Genomic DNA, 19,753 nt, shown 5'->3' on the forward strand with positions numbered 1-19,753 from the left:
ATAAAAGATTTTGTTGTGTGAAAAACTCGAGTCAAAGCAAATCAAACTCATAACACTCATAAAATAATTGAATCCCTCCACACACACACCCCTACACTTCCACACAATAATACACACACACACCTTACAGCAGCAGGGCTGAACAAAGAACCTGATACTGTCATTTCAAGGAGCTGTCCTTTAGGTTTGATAGCATAGATTTGTGAGACGGAGGGGTAGCCTGGTAGTAAAAGCTCCCACTCGTCACAGGTTCGATTCCCCACATGGGGAATTCCCTTCCATGGAAGCCCATTTCCGTCGTGATATTGCTGGTATATTGCTAAAAGCAGCATAAGCTACACTTACTCACTTATGAGAATATTGTCGAATACTCAATAGCATATGCAAATCACATAATATATATCTACTAAATAAATATTGTAATCACACATAGAGATCCTAGCTAATATTTTTTATGATAAATGGCTCGAAAAACGGATGGTACGAATGACTTGAAGTGCTGTCCAATTTAAAGCTAAAATTCTTTTGTTAAACTGAAATTTATAACATCAGAGTGAAGTGATTATTTGTTTACACTTGTTTCTCTTGTGTATTCAGACTGAGATGGAGATGGTTATCAAATATGTTACAATATATAGTATCTGCTGCAGGTGAGAGACAAAATGTCGCCCAGGGAAAACCAGCATGGATGAGCACTACACGTCGTCCTTCACAGTCTGCTGGTAATGCTGTAGATGGAGGGACTACTGCAACAAATGATGAGAACTCAGCACACACCAAAGTTAACGAAACTACAGCCTGGTGGAAGGTGGACCTACAGACACCTGTACAGTCACCAGTGGTTAACATCTACTTCAGAACAGACTGTAAGTATGTCACACTTTTGCTGTTCAAAGGGTGTATTAGTTGATGCTTCTTGAAACCCACTGACACAATGTGGTGTGTAGATGTTGCTGTGTACGTAAAATCTGTACAGTGTTGGAGCATCCAAGACTCTAGCAAAGGAATCCGCAAAACATACATGTAAACTCACCTTTAACACGGGTGGTGGGGGTGTCAGAATCACAGTAATGAAACAATATTCAACACATAGTTGACTTTCACTAAATGGTATTTTAGCTTTTTTGTAATTTAGTACTACTTTGAACAAAACCCAATATCACACAAAATGTCCGGATAAAGACATATATCTCGTATGTCTCAATGGAGTCATGACAAAACGACGTTTGATCGGATACCAACCTTTTAGAAGTTTGATTCAATGACAGGTTATTGTTTCGGTCTATTGCTATATCGCCCTGAAATATTAGCGCAATAATTAGATAGTATGACAAGACATGGCGATATCGCGACACAATATAGTACGAAAAAGTACGAATTAGCAATAACATAAAGCGAGAACAAAATACAGTATGGCGATAAAACGGAAAGGCGATATTGCGATATGGTGACAAGATATATCGATACAGCGATATAGGGATAAGACGATATGGTTGCCATTTGTGAACATAAGAAAACGAACACGTTGATTCCCTAGTTGAAACTAAAAAGCTCACCAGGTATCATAGTCCGTTAATGATCTAGGTGTCAAACCAACAGACAAGAAGGAAATGTGCTGTATTTAACCATTGTGTTCAAAATGTAAATTTGTTCACAAATCAAATACATGTCAATACTAAGACATCAATACGGCAGTACAAAATAGTGTGGCAGTACAAATTCATAGAGACAGTGTAATACAAGAACAACAAATACAGTGATGGTAATAATTGTCTCTCAGCTACACTAATCCACTAGGCAGGATATTATCATCACACAATAGGGCCCGTAAGTATGTCAGGGTATTTCGCGAGACCTTAGTGCTTCCGGAGACAACAACGTTTCATACCTTTTCGAATTGTCTCATGGATTTCAGTTGACAGTGAGTAACGGATAATCCTTGCAGGAATAACACATTTTCGATCTAACCATCCTCAAATTAGCAAAATCTTACGACTGCCAATATCCGTGCATGGTTGTACACTTGGTCCAGTCTAGTAAAAGTAATATTTGGCTGTTGCGCAATTTGGAACCTGAAGTGGTACTTGAATATACGCTTGTCACCGGAAATCTGGTACCTGAAGTACCTGAGTCCCGTCTCGCATATCGAAAGAGTGCGCGCGCAAAGGGAGCCGGGAACCAGATTAGTACTGGAAGTAGCGCCTCGAGAGACTTGGGATTTAATAGGAGATGGGAGACAAGTGCTAAGCCCCTTCCACTGCCCATTAATGAATGTACAAGTACAATGTATCAGAGTGTAAAACTAGTATCCTCTCAAACCAATCCTTGTAGCACATTACGTTTACAGTTAATTTACGCATGCATGGTATCATTTAACATTTGATACAAGTAATGGCACATTACCTGAGCTTTACTGACACTCCGATGGATGATTAAAGTATTAATTTAGCTGTTTCCAGCTACTAATGTTACTGACACGTTGCTGCAACCGAACGTTGGATTAATGTGTCGAGAAGTACATGGAAGGTTGAATTGTTAAATGCTACTCACGACGAGACGCTCAGTCAGTCCAACCACTTGTGGACGTGTATCAAACTGTCATAAGCAACTTCAGTTCGGTCATATCTAAGAAGGGAAAATTTAATATATTAATGATAATATGACACATTGCAAACGTGTTTTTGCAGATACGCCTCGACGTAATGGCCTTCAACTCTACACGTCCAGGACAAATTCACCTGATCCAAAAGGAGATCTATGTGGCAAAGTTAGTGGGCGCCTTGACGGTACAGACATCCCTGATGTCCTGAATGTCACCTGCCCTGGGAGCTGGCGCTACCTGACTGTCTACACAGAGACTGATAATGATAGATATGGTGCTGTGTTGGACTTCGTTGAAGTACAGGTGTGGGGTAAGTATATAAACAAGGAAAGACCAGCCAGAACACGGTAGCCAGGAAATAATCAAGTCTAGATACCACAAACCACAGATTGACGTAATGAGCAGAATACGCGTAATCGGGGTATGATTACAGACAGATATTCGATAATATAATATGAGTAATGTTACCACCTGCTGACAGATCTCTCTGTAGTCAGGTAGACGGATCCATCTTTCAGCGTCAGATATGAAACTAGTCTGATAAACACTTCAGATGCACTATAAACTAGTTTGTTTCTAGAACTAGGTTAACGTCTGTGGAAATGTATATTTCGTTATGTGCTCAGAACTATTTAACATTCAAGTACAACACATACAGACACTGTAATTAGAATATTGTATTTGATTAGATAATTTTATTGTGTTGAACCTGGATGAACACTTGATCACTTGATCAACGATCATACTTGAGCACATGGTTTATGATCGTTCAGACCTTAACACCCAGCCCGGCATTAGACCTGTCCACCTACCCAAAACCTACACAGTGTAAATACTGAATTTTTCTTTGGTGACATTTCCAACAAACGCAGTGTTACGAGCACAGCATTCGTTTTCACACCGAATATGCTTCGTTTGATTTCATCTAGACACCTAGTTTTGGTGACAAATACCATTTGTTATTTGATTCTAAGATCAGTAGTGTGTTTGTGTGTTTGTCGCCACTGAGTGTGGGGAGTTCGGATCCCAGATCGTGTCAGTATGTTTGATCGTAGACCAGGTGGGTGTGTTTGATCGTAGACCAGGCGAGCTATTCTCGAAACGTTCGTAGCCCTACGAACGTCTTAAGCCCACTCTTAACACATTGGACACGATCAAAGTTAAGAATTCTTAGACCAGGTGGGTAGGTTTGATCGTAGACCAGGTGCATATGTCTGATCGTAGACCAGGTGGGTATGTCTGATCGAGACTAGGTGGGTGTGTCTGATCGTAGACCAGGTGGGTGTGTCTGCTCGTAGACCAGGTGAGTGTATCTGAACGTAGACCAGTTGGGTAGCTCTGATCGTAGACCAGGTGGTTGTGTCTGATCGTAGACCAGGTGGGTATGTCTGATCGTAGACCAGGTGGGTGTGTCTGATCGTAGACCAGGGGGGTAGGTTTGATCGTAGACCAGGTGCATTTGTCTGATCGTAGACCAGGTGAGTATGTCTGATCGTAGACCAGGTGGGTGTGTCTGATCGTAGACTAGGTGGGTGTGTCTGATCGTTGACCAGGTGGTTGTGACTGATCGTTGACCAGGGGTGTGTGTCTGATCGTAGACCAGGTAGATATGTCTGATCGTAGACCAGATGGGCGTGTCTGATCGTAGACCAGAGGGGTAAGTTTGATCGTAGACCAGGCGAGCTATTCTCGAAACGTTCGTAGCCCTATGAACTTTTTAAGCGCATTCTTAACACATTGGATACGATCAAAGTTAAGAATTCTTAGACCAGGTGGGTATGTCTTATCGTAGACCAGGTGGGTGTGTCTAATCCTAGATCAGGTGGGTAGGTTTGATCGTAGACCAGGTGGGTGTGTCTCATCGTAGATCAGGTGGGTGTGTCAGATCGTAGACCAGGCGGGTATGTCTGATCGTAGACAAGGGGTGTAAGTTTGATCGTAGACCAGGTGGGTGTGTCTGATCATAGACCAGGTGGGTATGTTTGATCGTAGACTATGTGGGTATGTCTCATCGTAGACCAGGTGCGTATGTCTGATCGTAGACCAGGTGGTTGTGTCTGCTCGTAGACCAGGTGAGTGTATATGATCGTAGACCAGATGGGTAGCTCTGATCGTAGACCAGGTGGTTGTGTCTGATCGTAGACCAGGTGGGTATGTCTGATCGTATATCAGGGGGGTAAGTTTGATCGTAGACCAGGTGGGTGTGTCTGAACGTAGACCAGGGTGGTGTGTCTGATGTTACACAAGTGGGGTATATCTGATCGTAGAACAGGTGGATGTGTTTGATCGTAGACCAGGTGGGTGTGTCTGATCGCAGACCAGAGGGGTATGTCTGATCGTTGACCAGGTGGGTATGTTTGATCGTAGACCAGGAGGTTGTGTCTGATCGTAGACTAAGTGGGTGTGTCTGATCGTAGACTAAGTGGGTGTGTCTGATCGTTGACCAGGTGGGTATGTCTGATCGTAGACCAGGTGGATCTGTCTGATCGTAGACTAAGTGGGTGTGTCTGATAGTTGACAGGTGGGTGTTTCTGATGGTAGACCAGATGTGCTTGTCTGATCGTAGACCAGGTGCGTAAGTTTTATCGTAGACCAGGAGGTTGTGTCTGATCGTAGACCAGGTGTGTGTGCACGATCGAAGACAAGGTGGGTGTGTCTGATCGAAGACGAGGTGGGTGTGTCTGATCTTAGACCAGTTGTGTTTGTCTGATCGTAGACCAGGTGTGGATGATCGTGGACCATGTGGGTATGTCTGATCGTAGACCAGGTGGGTGTGTCTGATCTTATACAAGGGGGAAGCTTGATCGTAGACAAGGTGGGTACGTTTGATGGTAGACCAAGTTGGTGTGTCTGATCGTAGACCAGGAGGGTATGTCTGATCGTAGACTTAGTGGGTGTGTCTAAAAGTTTTCCAGGTGGGTGTGTCTGATCGTAGACCAGATGTGTTTGTCTGATCGTAGACTAGGTGGGTATGTCTGATCGTAGACCAGGCGGGTATGTGTGATCGTAGACCAGTTGGGTGTGTCTGATGGTAGACCAGGTGGGTATGTCTGATCGTAGACTATGTGGGTGTGTCTGATAGTTGACCAGGCGGTTGTGTCTGATGGTAGACCAGATGTGCTTGTCTGATCGTAGACCAGGTGCGTAAGTTTGATCATAGACCAGGTGGTTGTGTCTGATCGTAGACCAGGTGTGTGTGTATGATCGTAGACCAGGTGGGTGTGTCTGCTGGTAGACCAGGTGGGTGTGTCTGATCTTAGACCAGGCGTGTGTGTCTGATAGTTGACCAGGTGGGTGTGTCTGATGGTAGACCAGATGTGCTTGTCTAATCGTAGACGAGGTGCGTAAGTTTGATCGTAGACCAGATGGATGTGTCTAATCGTAGACCAGGATGGTGTGTCTGATCGTAGAACAGGTGGTTGTGTCTGATCGTAGAAGAGGTGGGTGTGTCTTATCGTAGACCAGGTGGGTGTGTCTGATCGTTGAGCAGGTGTGTGTGTCTGATCGTAGACCAGGTGGGTGTGTTTGATCGTAGACCAACTCGGTATTTTCTAATCGTAGACCAAGTGGGTATGTCTGATCGTGGACCAGGCGGGTATTTTCTAATCGTAGACCAGGTGAGTATGTTTGATCGTAGACCAGGAGGGTGTGTCTTATCGTAGACCAGGTTTGTGTGTCTGATCGCAGACCAGGTGGGTGTGTCGGATGTTAGACCTGATGTGTGTGTCTGATCGTAGACCAAGTGCGTAAGTTTGATCGTTGATTAGGTGGGTATGTCTGATCGTACACCAGGTGGGTGTGTCTGATCGTAGACTAGGTATGTGTGTCTGATCGTAGATCAGGTGGGTGTGTTTGGTCGTAGACCAGATTTGCATTTTCTAACCGTAGATCAGGTGGGTAAGTTTGATAGTAGACCAGGGGGTATGTCTGATCGTAGACGAAGATGGTGCGTCTGATCGTAGACCAGGGGGGTAAGTTTGATCGCAGACTAGGTGGGTGTGTCTGATCGTAGACAAGCTGGGTTTATCTGATGGTAGACGAGGATGGTGCGTCTGATCGTAGACCAGGGGGGTAAGTTTGATCGCAGACTAGGTGGGAGTGTCTGATCGTAGACAAGCTGGGTGTATCTGATGGTAGACCAAGTGGGTATGTCTGATCGTAGACCAGCTGGATAGTTTTGATCGTAGACCAGGTGGGTATGTCTGATCGTAGACCAGGGGGGTAAGTTTGATCGTAGACCAGGTGGATAGATTTGATCGTAGACCAGGTGGGTATGTCTGATCGTAGCCCCGGGGGGTATATCTGATCACAGACCAGGTGGGTATGTTTGCTCGTAGAGCAAGTGGGTGTGTATGTCTGATCGTAGACCAGGTGGGTGTGTCTGATCGTAGACCAGGTGGGTGTGTCTGATCGTAGACCAGGTGGGTGTGTCTGATCGTAGACCAGGTGGGTAAGTTTGACCGTAGACGAGGTGGGTGTGTCTGATGGTAGACCAGGTGGGTGTGTATGATCGTTGACCAGGTGGGTGTGTCTAATCGTAGACCAGGTGGGTGTGTCTGATCGTAGACCAGGTGGGTAAGTTTGACCGTAGACGAGGTGGGTGTGTCTGATGGTAGACCAGGTGGGTGTGTTTGATCGTAGACCAGGGGTGAATGTTTGATCCTAGACCAGGTGTGTATGTCTGACCGTAGATCAGGTGAATGTATCTGATAGTAGACCAGGTGGATGTGTCTGATGGTACACCATGAGGAGGTATTTGATCGTAGACGAGATGGGTGTGTCTGATCGTAGACCATGTGGGTATGCTTCATCGTAGACCAGGTGAGTGTGTCTGATCGTAGGCTAGGTGGGTATATCTGATCGTAGACAATGTGAGTGTGTCTGATCGTAGACCAGGTGTGCATGTCTGATCGTAGACCAGATGTGTGTGTCTGATCGTAGACCAGGTGCGTAAGTTTTATCGTAGACCAGGAGGTATTGTCTGATCGTAGATGAGGTGTGTGTGCATGATCGCAGACAGGGTGGGTGTGTCTGATCGTAGACCAGGTGGGTGTGTCTGATCTTAGACCAGATGTGTGTGTCTGATCGTAGACCAGGTGTGGATGATCGTAGACCTTGTGGGTATGTCTGATCGTAGACCAGGTGGATGTGTCTGATCTTATACCAGGGGGGGTAAGTTTGATCGTAGACGAGTTGGGTGTGTTTCTGATCGTAGACCAGGTGGGTACGTTCGATGGTAGACCAAGTTGGTGTGTCTGATCGTAGACAAGGTGAGTGTGTCTGATTGTAGACCAGGTGTGTAAGTTTGATCGAAGACCCGATGGGTGTGTCTGATCGTAGACCAGGTGGGTATGTCTGATCGTAGACCAGATGGGTGTGTCTGGTCGTAGACAAGGTGAGTGTGTCTGATTGTAGACCAGGTGCGTAAGTTTGATCGTAGACCACGTTGGTGTGTCTGATCGTAAACCAAGTTGATGTGTCTGATCGTAGACAATGTGGATGTGTCTGATCGTAGACTATATGGGTGTGTCTGCTCGTAGATCAGGTGGGTATGTCTGATAGTAGACTAGGTGAGTGTGTCTGATCGTAGACCAGGTGGGTATGTCTGATCGTAGACCAGATGGGTGTGTCTGATCGTACACCAGGTGAGTATGTCTGATCGTAGACCAGGTGGGAGTGTCTAATCGTAGACCATGTGTGTGTGTCTGATCGTAGACGAGGTGGGTGTGTCTGATCGTCGACCAGGTGAGTGTGTATGATCGTAGACCAGATGGGTGTGTCTGATCGTAGACCAGATGGGTTTGTCTGATCGTAAACCAAGTGGGTATGTCTGATCGTAGACCAGGTGGGATTGTCTGATCGTAGACCAGGTGGGTGTATCTGATCGTAGACCAAGTAGGTATGTATGATCGTAGATCAGGTTGATGTGTCTGATTGTAGACCAGGTGGGTTTGTCTGATCGTAGAGCAGGTGGGTATGTATGATCGTAGACCAGGTGGGTGTGTCTGGTCTAAGACCAGTTGAGTATGTCTGATCGTAGGCCAGGTGGGTGTGTCTGATCGTAGACCAGGTGTGTATGTCTGATCGTAGACCAGCTGGGTGTGTCTGTTCGTAGACAATGTGAGTATGTCTGATTGTAGACCAGGTGCGTAAGTTCGATCGTAGACCATGTGGGTGTGTCTGATCGTAGACCAGGTGGGTATCTTTGATCGTAGACCAGGTGGGTGTGTTTGATGGTAGACCACGTGGGTATGTCTGATCGTAGACCAGGTGGGTATGTCTTATCGTAGACCAGGTAAGTATATCTAATCGTAGACTGGCTGGGTATGTATGGGTATTTGGTATATGTAATGGAGACAAGAGAAGATCATGCTACGTAAATCTGAAAAGCAAATTCTACAGACCTACTTACTATAACCTATTGGTCTGGGTGACATCAGTATTCAACCTTCATGGTATAGCCATTGTTTGTATCAATGTATCTGAACGTTTATATTTATTATGTCTTATTTTTATGTAATTTAAAGCAAGTCTAACGTTCCCTTCGTCCCAAACTATTCTTACTGTATTTGGGGCGGTAGGATAGCCTAGTGGTTAAAGCGTCCGCTCGTCAAGCCGAAGACCCGGGTTCGATTGCCCTCATGGGTACAATGTGTGAAGCCCATTTCCGGTGTTCCCGCCCTGATATTGCTGGAATATTGCTAAAAGCGGCGTAAAACCATATTCACTCACTTACAGTAACTGCATTTACTATGCCCTTGTTCTATTGTCCATTTTGGAGAGCATTAAAATATGCAGAGTGTAGAGCCGCAGGTCCTATGACACGACGAATAGCATGCCCCTGTTTACATGGCTGGTTGCACACCGTATGGGAAAATGAATCGTCTATTGGGCCATGGCACAAATACTTGCACATGGTACATAATACTCAGATCCCTACAGTCACCTGACAGCATAAATGTAATTTGCCAGATGTTACCCAATTGTAGAAAATGTGAATCAGATACATTTTTGACCTCATGGCTTAGCTATATCTGTAGTTGACACGTCGTAGAAAGACGACATTAGTATATCGATTGACCGACCATAAGGCCGTTTATTTTTATTAATTGGTTTACGGATTTTTTTCCAAAAAACCTAGGGTCGGTGGTCGAAATAAAAATAAGAATAAAATAGAAAGTCTTCAATTTTTTTAAGTGTTTGTCTCAACATTTGGGTCGTTAGGATTAACAAAAAATCCAAATTTTGATATTGTAAGAGAAGAATAATTATTGTGAATCATAAGAGTGAATGACTGAGTTTTCTAAACTCTGTAATAATATCATAAAGATGTTGACGTCACCTGTAGAATGCGGTTACCTCACTATTACAATTAACCTGACATCATTTAATAGTCGTTGCCTGGTGACAGTGCAACACTGGACATGCCTCTTTTCCATCACTGAAGCATCGAATATATGGGATTTGTCATGTTTCCAGTGTAATATCTCTGCAAATATCAGCATTTCTCCATTATGAGATGAGAGGTAACTGATATTGCATTGGAAACATGAAATATCCTCTATATTTAATAAGATGAAAGTACAAACAAGGGACATATTCACTATAATACTGCCCAGTTGTCTTTGACTTGTTGCTTATTGTTTACTAAATGCAGAAATCAATGACTAAATTTGAACATATTAAACAAAATAATGAAATAGTTGGAGTGTCTTCAATGAGTCAAGTATTTTCTTCCCATTTTAAATATCACATTGTTTACTCACAAAATATAATACAAGGATGTTAAAGCAACATTTTCGCCCAAAGAAGTGATAGTTAGGGGAGTAATGTATGATACCTATACTACAGAAACTATTCTGTATTACAACTATTAAGCTTATACAGAAATGAGCGTTGTTAATTGCAGTACTCTGACGATTATGGGTGATGCATTGTGCTCATGGATTTTAGAAGATAACGAAAAGGTTCATTATAACGTAGTACGAATAGCTTCAATTACGGAATGTTTTTTTCAAATATACCCAAAGGCAAGTGCTACTGCGGGCCAGGATAACACATTGATATTGTTATGATTAAGATACTGCTGTTCTGATGCAAAAAATGGTAAAGCGGCCTTTTGAAAACTCTTGCCTGGGTACTTTTGAGCATTCACAATCACTGGCGTCATTGATACAGCTGTTATCTCAGCCCAGATCATAACGCCCTACCTCCAAACCAATCCCCTTCTAGAATACATGCCCTGACGTAACGTTTGATCGTGCGCCTTAAGACACGTGTCTTGTCTTCCGTCGCCTCGGTGGAGAAGGAAACGTGACTCATGGTAAAGAGAACTCTTCTGCACTGACGGGCTCCATAGCCTGTGTTGTCTGTTTCGTTGGAAACGTCAACGTCGATGATCTGGTGCTACAATTGGCCGTCGGGCTTAGCGATGCGTAGATGTCATCGAACTCGCAGATAACCTTCTCTTGCCAGGTGTGGCATGGGCTGTAAGAGTATGTTGCTGGAGTCTGTGTGGGAGGTGCATGGATTGAATCTATCGGTATTGATGTGGGGTCGTTACTGATGGGTGGCCACTGCAGGGTCGGTCTATTTGCTGAAAACGTTGCCATGAGCGAGTGAATGAGTGAGTGAGTGAGTGGGTGAGTTTAGTATTACTCCGCTTTTAGCAATATTCCAGCAATATCACGGCGAGGTTCAAAAGAAATGGGCTTCACATTGTACCCATGTGGGAAATCGAACCCGAGTCTTCGGCGTGACGAGCGAACGCTTTAACCACTAGACTACCCCATCGCCCCACGTTGACATGAGTGCCATATGATGGCTCTATGGACGTTGAACATCACGAGGTACTGGACTTACACATACCTATAGCACTCCCGGCGTGGAACTTGTTCCAGAACGGTGAATGGACGGGTGTTGTGACTTGTACCCTTGTACCCATTGTGTTGAAATAGTCAATTTAAAGTGCCCATGTGTCATGTTCTCGTAAATTTCGTGGGATTCGAACAACTATTTGGTTGCTGTATGACCATTTGAACATACTCTTTCTCTGGTTCATGTCCAAACATTCATTTAGAAGATTACCAATGAAAAGTTGCTGTCACAATGAGTATGTAGTAATGTGACATCGCAATAGTTTGTTTTTACAGAGAAGATCCCAGCTTTACAAAACTGGTCGTATCTTTCTTAAGGGTTACCATATTCACAAATGGATGAGCCAGCTTCTAAACAGCTTGCATCTCAGCCCCACTTCGCAACATACTACCCTACTGTGTATATTGGGGTCAGTCTGCCTGTTAGGCGTGTCCTCATTAATGTGTTGTCATCAGGCAGATGGAACTTGTAATGTTTAGGTACTGCTTGTGATAAATGACCATAGGCTTTTCCAATTTATGAATGACATCATGAAAAAGAAGAGAGTACCATGCTTGTGATTTCTGTAAGGAGTTTGCAATTAGCTCGCCGGCACGTGTCAGATCAAGGGCTTTGCTATTCATGAAATGGTTTATAGTTCTCTGAATCGTGACAGACACTCCGAAGGAACTGACGGCCAAATCAAAATGCCATCATCTACACGAATTTTGTGCATATTGACCTTGTATCTTACTGAAACCAAGCATTCCTCTTCACACACTGAACTAACTCAACTTGGATGAATTTAGAACGTTAATAGTTTCTAGCATCCGCCTCCTGATACCACGGAAAACATTCTTACAGCATGACAGAAACCGTTTCTTGCAAATGGTCATCTCATTATCGTCTTACAATCGAAAAGGTTTATTTGTTCTTCTCCCTAATTCTTTGGCTAGATCAAATTGACTTTGGGTTCACTTAAATTCAATTATGCCTCATTTACAGAAATAATTGAATTGAGGACAAAAAAAAGTTAAACATGTCTCAGTACACTGATTCATATTTTCCGCGAATGAATCCGCTTGAATATCTTTTTGCAGAGCAAAGTAAAGAATAAAAATATTATCTTAAAGCAGACACGGTCGCTGCTGAGATTGCTGTTCAAGATTTAATCATCATGCAATGGCCTGACTGCAGTTGGAGCAGTTTAAGCAGTTCACATTTGAATACACGAGTGACGTAAGAGATAAGTGACGTCACTCAACTGTAGGTATATTTCAGCGTGTGCGTCTGGTCGCTATGGAGACAACTGTAGCAAGTACTGCAACTCCCGTCACTGTGGCAACACAGGGGACTCCTGTCCTTCTGACACAGGGGCGTGTTCATATGCAGGCTGCCAACGAGGGTGGGCAGGACCAGACTGTACATGTATGTACAGGATTGTACGTCAATGCACACTGTCGATTTGTACCGTTTTGTAAGTCACCTTTTGACCATATGTAACAGATAAGTGTCGTTATTCAAATGCGCATGTATTTCAGAATGTGCGTCTGGTCGTTATGGAGACAGCTGCAGCAAGTACTGCAACTCCCGTCATTGTGGCAACACAGGGGACTCCTGTCCTTCTGACACAGGGGCGTGTTCAAATGCAGGCTGCCAAACAGGGTGGGCAGGACCAGACTGTACAGGTATGTACAGGATTGTACGTCAATGCACACTGTCGATTTGTACCGTTTTGTAAGTCACCTTTTGACCATATGTACCAGATAAGTGTCGTTATTCAAATGAGCATGTATTTCAGAATGTGCGTCTGGTCGTTATGGAGACAGCTGCAGCAAGTACTGCAACTCCCGTCATTGTGGCAACACAGGGGACTCCTGTCCTTCTGACACAGGGGCGTGTTCAAATGCAGGCTGCCAAACAGGGTGGGCAGGACCAGACTGTACAGGTATGTACAGGACTGTACGTCAATGCACACTGTCGATTTGTACCGTTTTGTAAGTCACCTTTTGACCATATGTAACAGATAAGTGTCGTTATTCAAATGAGCATGTATTTCAGAATGTGTGTCTGGTCGTTATGGAGACAGCTGCAGCAAGTACTGCAACTCCCGTCATTGTGGCAACACAGGGGACTCCTGTCCTTCTTACACAGGGGCGTGTTCAAATGCAGGCTGCCAAACAGGGTGGGCAGGACCAGACTGTACAGGTATGTACAGGATTGTACGTCAATGCACACTGTCCATTTGTGCCGTTTTGTAAGTCACCTTTTGACCATATGTACCAGATAAGTGTCGTTATTCAAATGAGCATGTATTTCAGAATGTGTGTCTGGTCGTTATGGAGACAGCTGCAGCAAGTACTGCAACTCCCGTCATTGTGGCAACACAGGGGACTCCTGTCCTTCTGACACAGGGGCGTGTTCATATGCAGGCTGCCAAACAGGGTGGGCAAGACCAGACTGTACAGGTATGTACAGGATTGTACGTCGATGCACACTGTCGATTTGTACCGTTTTGTAAGTCACCTTTTGACCATATGTAACAGATAAGTGGCGTTATTCAAATGAGCATGTATTTCAGAATGTGTGTCTGGTCGTTATGGAGACAGCTGCAGCAAGTACTGCAACTCCCGTCATTGTGGCAACACAGGGGACTCCTGTCCTTCTTACACAGGGGCGTGTTCAAATGCAGGCTGCCAACCAGGGTGGGCAGGACCAGACTGTACAGGTATGTACAGGATTGTACGTCGATGTACACTGTCAGTTTATACAATTTGATAAGTCGTGCTTTTGTTATTTTTAGACGGTTACTGGGACATAATCATACTACTGTCAGTAATATTCACTAGCTGTGTGCGATAAAAACAGGTTTTTTCAGGTTTTAGAATAATATTGTGTGATAAAGAGGTAATTATGTTTTGATAGAGTATATTTATACACGTTGTTCATTGTGCCATAACTTATTCATAACTTTGTTGTACCTTTCTTTGTAATTTTTGTTAAATTTATGTTGGTAACTATCTGAAAATGCAACACCATTTTGGGATTGAACACATCCTTTATTAGAGACTCCATCCATTTAGCACGCCAAGTCCAGTTGATATGTCAGATCACAGACTATGGATTAACTGCTTGCAGCTTGTGTTTGATAGTATAGTCCCTCTTTCATTACGACAATGAAAGCCCAGTCACATTGCCACTGATTTTGCCTTAAACTGTGGTAGAAAATCCGAAATAATTGAAGGCGAAAATCACAAGAATCAGTATCCCATCAGTTACATGTAGAACATACTGACCTTTTATCTGATTGGAAATAAGCATACTGAGGGGATGAGACATAGATTGTACTTAATACATAGATTCAGGCACGACATTTATGTTTTGCAGTATGCGCCTCCGGATATTATGGAAGCAGCTGCAACCAACTGTGTAGTAACACTCACTGCAGTTGGAATACCTGTGGTGGAATACAGTGGAAGTGTATCGGTGGATGTTTGGCTGGATACCATGGACAATACTGTACACATGGTAATGTTTGAGGTCACTTACGTCACCTCCTACTTTTAAAATGTGTTTTTATAACGGAATCGGGGTCTTGTGGACATTTTATGCTGTCAAAATTGTCTTTAACTTCACCAGGCAATGGCGCCAAACATGCATATTTTTGTTTTCAAAAGACATTTTTATGAATTTAGTCTTCATTAGTAATATAATTAAGTTAGTGACATCGTCACTTGAAAACCCATGTAAATGCATGAACAAACACAGCAACATATAGTTCAGGAAATTAAATACGATTACATTTTGGTCACTGATAATTCCAACATGGTAATATCCAACCTAACATCTTGGAATCTTTACAAAGTACTTGAATGTTGTAAGCCTATTGATGTTGATGTACACTATGGAGTTGTACCTTTCTCAAGTTTTGGTTGCAAGACGACAGCAATAACATAATGCTATTATTGTGATTAATAATAATAATGATGAGAAGTCTTATAATGCGCTAATCTCCACGCAACAAAGTGCTAACAACCTGATTATTATTACCCGTATAACCGAAGCTGCCTGTTAGGCGCTAGAAGGTCACATGACTTTATCCAACCGGGTACTCACTTGCCTAAGGTGAGACCACATGTGTCACATGTGCTTCGTTGTGGGGTAGGACGGAAATCCTAGAATCTCTCAGGAGTCAGGCAAACACTTTTTTTATTTATTTATTTTTTTATTTAATTTTTTTAAATATTTTTTTTATTTTCCATATTTCATGTACAGGCAAACATGTATAGATAACTTTCTTAATAATACAATGGTATATGTATACATGTATGAAAATGTACAGTTGGCTGAAAAAGTATAATTGGCTGGATTATCTTCCAAGTAATAGATGTAATGATGACCAATAATGAAAAAACAATTGTTCAGTTCCCGCAGATAAGTAAACATATCTTGACATATCATAGTGACGGACAATTTCATTTTTTAAATATTCTAACTTTGGTTTGAAACCATTTATGCTGCATCTGTAGATATAATGTTTGACAACTGAAATGATTTCATTAATCGGATTATTGTTTTTTCGTTTCATTCCCAATATAACGATTTTATTTGTAAGTTCAAGCTGTAACTGTACCGAGTTCAACCATGATTCTACTTCTTTCCATAATTTAAAAACAAATTCACATTCCCATAACATATGGTTGATAGTTTCTCTTTCTTGTTCACACAATGGACATATTGGTGAGGATGTGTATCCCATTGTATAAAGTAGTTGTTTTGTTGGGAGGATATTGTGGATAATTCTATATTGCAACCATTTCAAATCTGTGCTTCGCGAATATTTATTCCCAATAATGTTAAAGATTTTCCAGTCGTTTTCAGTAAAATCACTCTAAAGAACTCTTTCCCATTTTGAAAAACTTGGCAACCAAACAAATTTTGAGTTCAATATGGAGGCGTATAGTTTTTTACACCCAGTTATGATGTAAATTTTTGTGATATTAAAAGGATAGATTGGTTCGCTTAATTTCCTTTTAAATTGCTTTATATTCAGTGTTCGAGCATATGTTATAATTGCTTTTTTAACCGATTCATACGTTAAGAAATTGGTTTTTATTGAAAACGTTTCGGAAAATTCTTTATATGTGAGCAGTCTGCCTTCTTCATGTATTATATCGTTCACAAAAACGACACCTTTTTTCTACCACTCATGATACAGAAAGGGGTGGCTATCAATTCTGATATTGTCGTTATTCCATAAGGATTGGCATTGTATTTCTTCTTCATTTACAATTTCTCTTTTACACATGGATATAAAGTTCGACCATTCTAGAAATATGTCTCTCCAAAAGGAGTTAGTTGAAGAGGGAATTATTTCATTTTGTATATGGTAGCTATCCGTCAGTAAAAATTGTGTCCTGATCTTAAATTGACTGGTGAAGCGAAGCGTCCATTTGAGGTCATGACCGCTGATTCTCTTTATCCATTTTAGTTTTTGTGATGATATAATTTTTCTAATATTTGGAGTTTTTATCCCCCCATGCTCTGGGTTTAACATCATTACATCTCTTTTAATCTTGTCAGGTTTGTTTCTCCATATGAAATTAAAACACTTTTTTTAAGTCTTTCAATGAAACATTTTTTGGGATTTGGTAGAGCTGAGAATAGGTGGTTAAGCTTAGGTAGTAGAAGTGATTTTAGAACAGTATTTCTTCCGTACGGGGTTAAGGTACGAGCTGACCATGTGTTCATTTGCCTTTCAATTTGAGCTAGTTTTTCGTTGTAGTTTATTTCAACTATATTATCAAGATCAATATCGAAATGTAATCCCAAGAGCGTGAAGTCTGTTTAAGACCAGTCAAAATTCCATTCTTTACACATCTTATATCGGGATCTCTTTTTGGAGCCTATCCATATTAGTTTAGTTTTATCTACGTTGACTTTAAACCTGAAAAACGGGCAAATAGTTCTAATGTACTCAAAACTGCATAGAGGCATTTATCTGATCCGTCTAATGAAAGTGTTGTATCATCTGCAAACTGTGATAGAAGATATGTTATACTTCCAAGTTTAATCCCCTTTATATTTTTGTTGTTTCGTATCATGATACCCAGGATTTCTACACACAACACAAAGATGTACGGCGCTAGCGGGTCCCCCCTGGCGGCATCCCCGACCTATTTTAAAAGGAATTGACGCAAATCCATTTACCAAGACTCTAGATTCAATATCATTATAGAATGTTTCTATCCAATGTGAGATACTGTGTCCAAAATTAAAAATCTTTAATACGTTACTGAGATAGTGTATATCTACTGAATCGAAAAAGAAGAAGTAGGCCAGGTATCTGGCAAGTTTCAGCGTACTCCATTAGGTCATAAATAAATCTGGTTACCTCGCCAATATATCTTCCCTTGACGCTGTCAAACACGGTCACCCATCCAAGGACTGTCCGATTCGTGACCTTCGCTCTGTGCACAGGACCACTCTGTTGATATCGACTCCTCCTCTTTTGGCGCTCTACACAGAGCCGGGTTTATTATTATAGGATATTTATAAAGCGCACATACCCATGTATCTAGTACATCCTCAAGGCGCTGACATCTCAACTACACATCGTATTATCAATATCAACTCCCCCGGGGGCCATACAACTTCTGCAGCCACTAGGCGCACCGAGTTGTTGCGGCTTTCTCATCCTTAAGAGGCACCCATTCACAGCAGGGTGGACTGGGACACATAGTCGCAGTACTTTGTCCAAGTTCACTGCACGTTGCTTCATCCGCAATTAGGTGTTTACACGTATTCGTGTGGCCACCATCTGGTCATATACCAACGGATTCGTGGGTTCTTTTAAGTGCACAGGGTTGTGCACTGTACACGACGGGTTGTGACAACACTGAAAGGGTGAGAGTTCGCGAGTGAGTTAAAACTTATGGTAACAAAAGGGTGAGAAGAGACCTGATCATTGGGTACTGTCTTGTGCTAATGCAGGGCGTGCTGTTCATGCTTGATGTGAGATTTTGCTATGATTCAGGGTTTGTGTTGAAATGTTAAGCCACGTTATCAGATAGGTACTTCCACCTGAACCATACCTAAATGAAAGATTTAGTTAAATAAATTAGATCCCTCTATTTAGTTGGTAGTATATGGTTACAGAATATATATCAATACATTTGAATCGATTCCTTAAAAAACAGATATTGTCCGAGGGGAGAACCAATTTCAGTAAAATCAGACCTTAGTGCTCGCTGCTGTTTGCCAGAAACCCGTGGACAGCCTATGCACTTCTCAGCATGGCCGAATTTAACTGAGTAAATATCTGGTCCTTTCTAAATTACCCCTTGATTTGTAGAACCCTCACTTCCATCTCTAATCCCTTTGTTAATTCCCTGGTTTCATCAACTTGTTACCTAGTTATTTTAAATGACGTTGCCACTGTATTTTCTTTATTTATATTCTGTATATATACATACCCTCCTCCTCAAGTCAATTTCATTTTGGTAACGATGCAAGAATCTGTATCGAAATTCGTGAAATAAAAGAAGTTGCTATCCATAAAATTGTCAATATTGCAATTTTTCGGCTTCCATTGGCTAGACTATGCTTTTCGCGAGGTCGCTTCATAGTCAGAATAACTTGCCAGTTAAACAGCATAAAACAGACTCTGTTTTTGCAGGCGACCTGACCCCCGTTGAAAATTTGTTACATGCAGAACGTGCCCTAGTCTTGCATCTTGGTTTTGTGTCCTCAAGTTGTGATATTTATCTGTTGCAGGATGCCTTTTATCGTCGCTGCGTTTGCATAATTCCATCAACAACACTTTTGTGTATGAAAGTTTTGTGTATCGGAGAATATATTCTTTAAATATATTTATGCTTATATTTACAAGAATGCGCCACCGGGTATTATGAAGCCAACTGTGACCAGTCCTGTGATGCACGTCACTGCAAGATGGCCTCCAGCTGTGATGTGACACAAGGGCGGTGTGTCGGTGGATGTGCGGCTGGATATCAGGGAACTGACTGCAGGCAAAGTAATATATCCCACTATTTTCCAACATATATATTAAATGCCCACTTGTCTTTGTATATCTGAATCGGTTATTGTATCATATTTAAGAATTATGTACAGTGTTCTCATTGTGATACCTTAAACAGACATTGCTCCTCTGTTTACATTTTATATCTAGTAACAGGTGATAATATTCTGAGGTCATTTACAGTGAAAGACACTTTGCAAGAAACGATTTGTGGTTACATCATAAGAGGTGACTGACGGTCGATGCTTGTCATT

At 42.2% G+C, this 19,753-nt stretch overlaps 1 protein-coding gene across 1 annotated transcript in view; it reads left to right on the plus strand.

Annotated features, from left to right (window-relative positions):
- Positions 1–588: 588 nt before the first annotated feature.
- The window catches only part of LOC124264028 (multiple epidermal growth factor-like domains protein 10), a 28,899-nt gene continuing 9,734 nt past the window's right edge, over positions 589–19,753 (plus strand). The window contains exons 1-9 of the mRNA XM_046698747.1: positions 589–866; positions 2,688–2,912; positions 13,000–13,146; positions 13,260–13,406; positions 13,520–13,666; positions 13,780–13,926; positions 14,040–14,186; positions 14,846–14,986; positions 19,350–19,493. Coding sequence (XP_046554703.1) covers positions 623–866; positions 2,688–2,912; positions 13,000–13,146; positions 13,260–13,406; positions 13,520–13,666; positions 13,780–13,926; positions 14,040–14,186; positions 14,846–14,986; positions 19,350–19,493 — 1,489 coding nt within the window. The 5' untranslated portion in view covers positions 589–622. The remainder of the gene's footprint in view (positions 867–2,687; positions 2,913–12,999; positions 13,147–13,259; positions 13,407–13,519; positions 13,667–13,779; positions 13,927–14,039; positions 14,187–14,845; positions 14,987–19,349; positions 19,494–19,753) is intronic.

This window comes from Haliotis rubra, unplaced genomic scaffold (genome assembly GCF_003918875.1).
Source record: "Haliotis rubra isolate DU_JTF1 unplaced genomic scaffold, ASM391887v1 Scf903, whole genome shotgun sequence".
Taxonomy (NCBI): Eukaryota; Metazoa; Mollusca; class Gastropoda; order Lepetellida; family Haliotidae; genus Haliotis; species Haliotis rubra.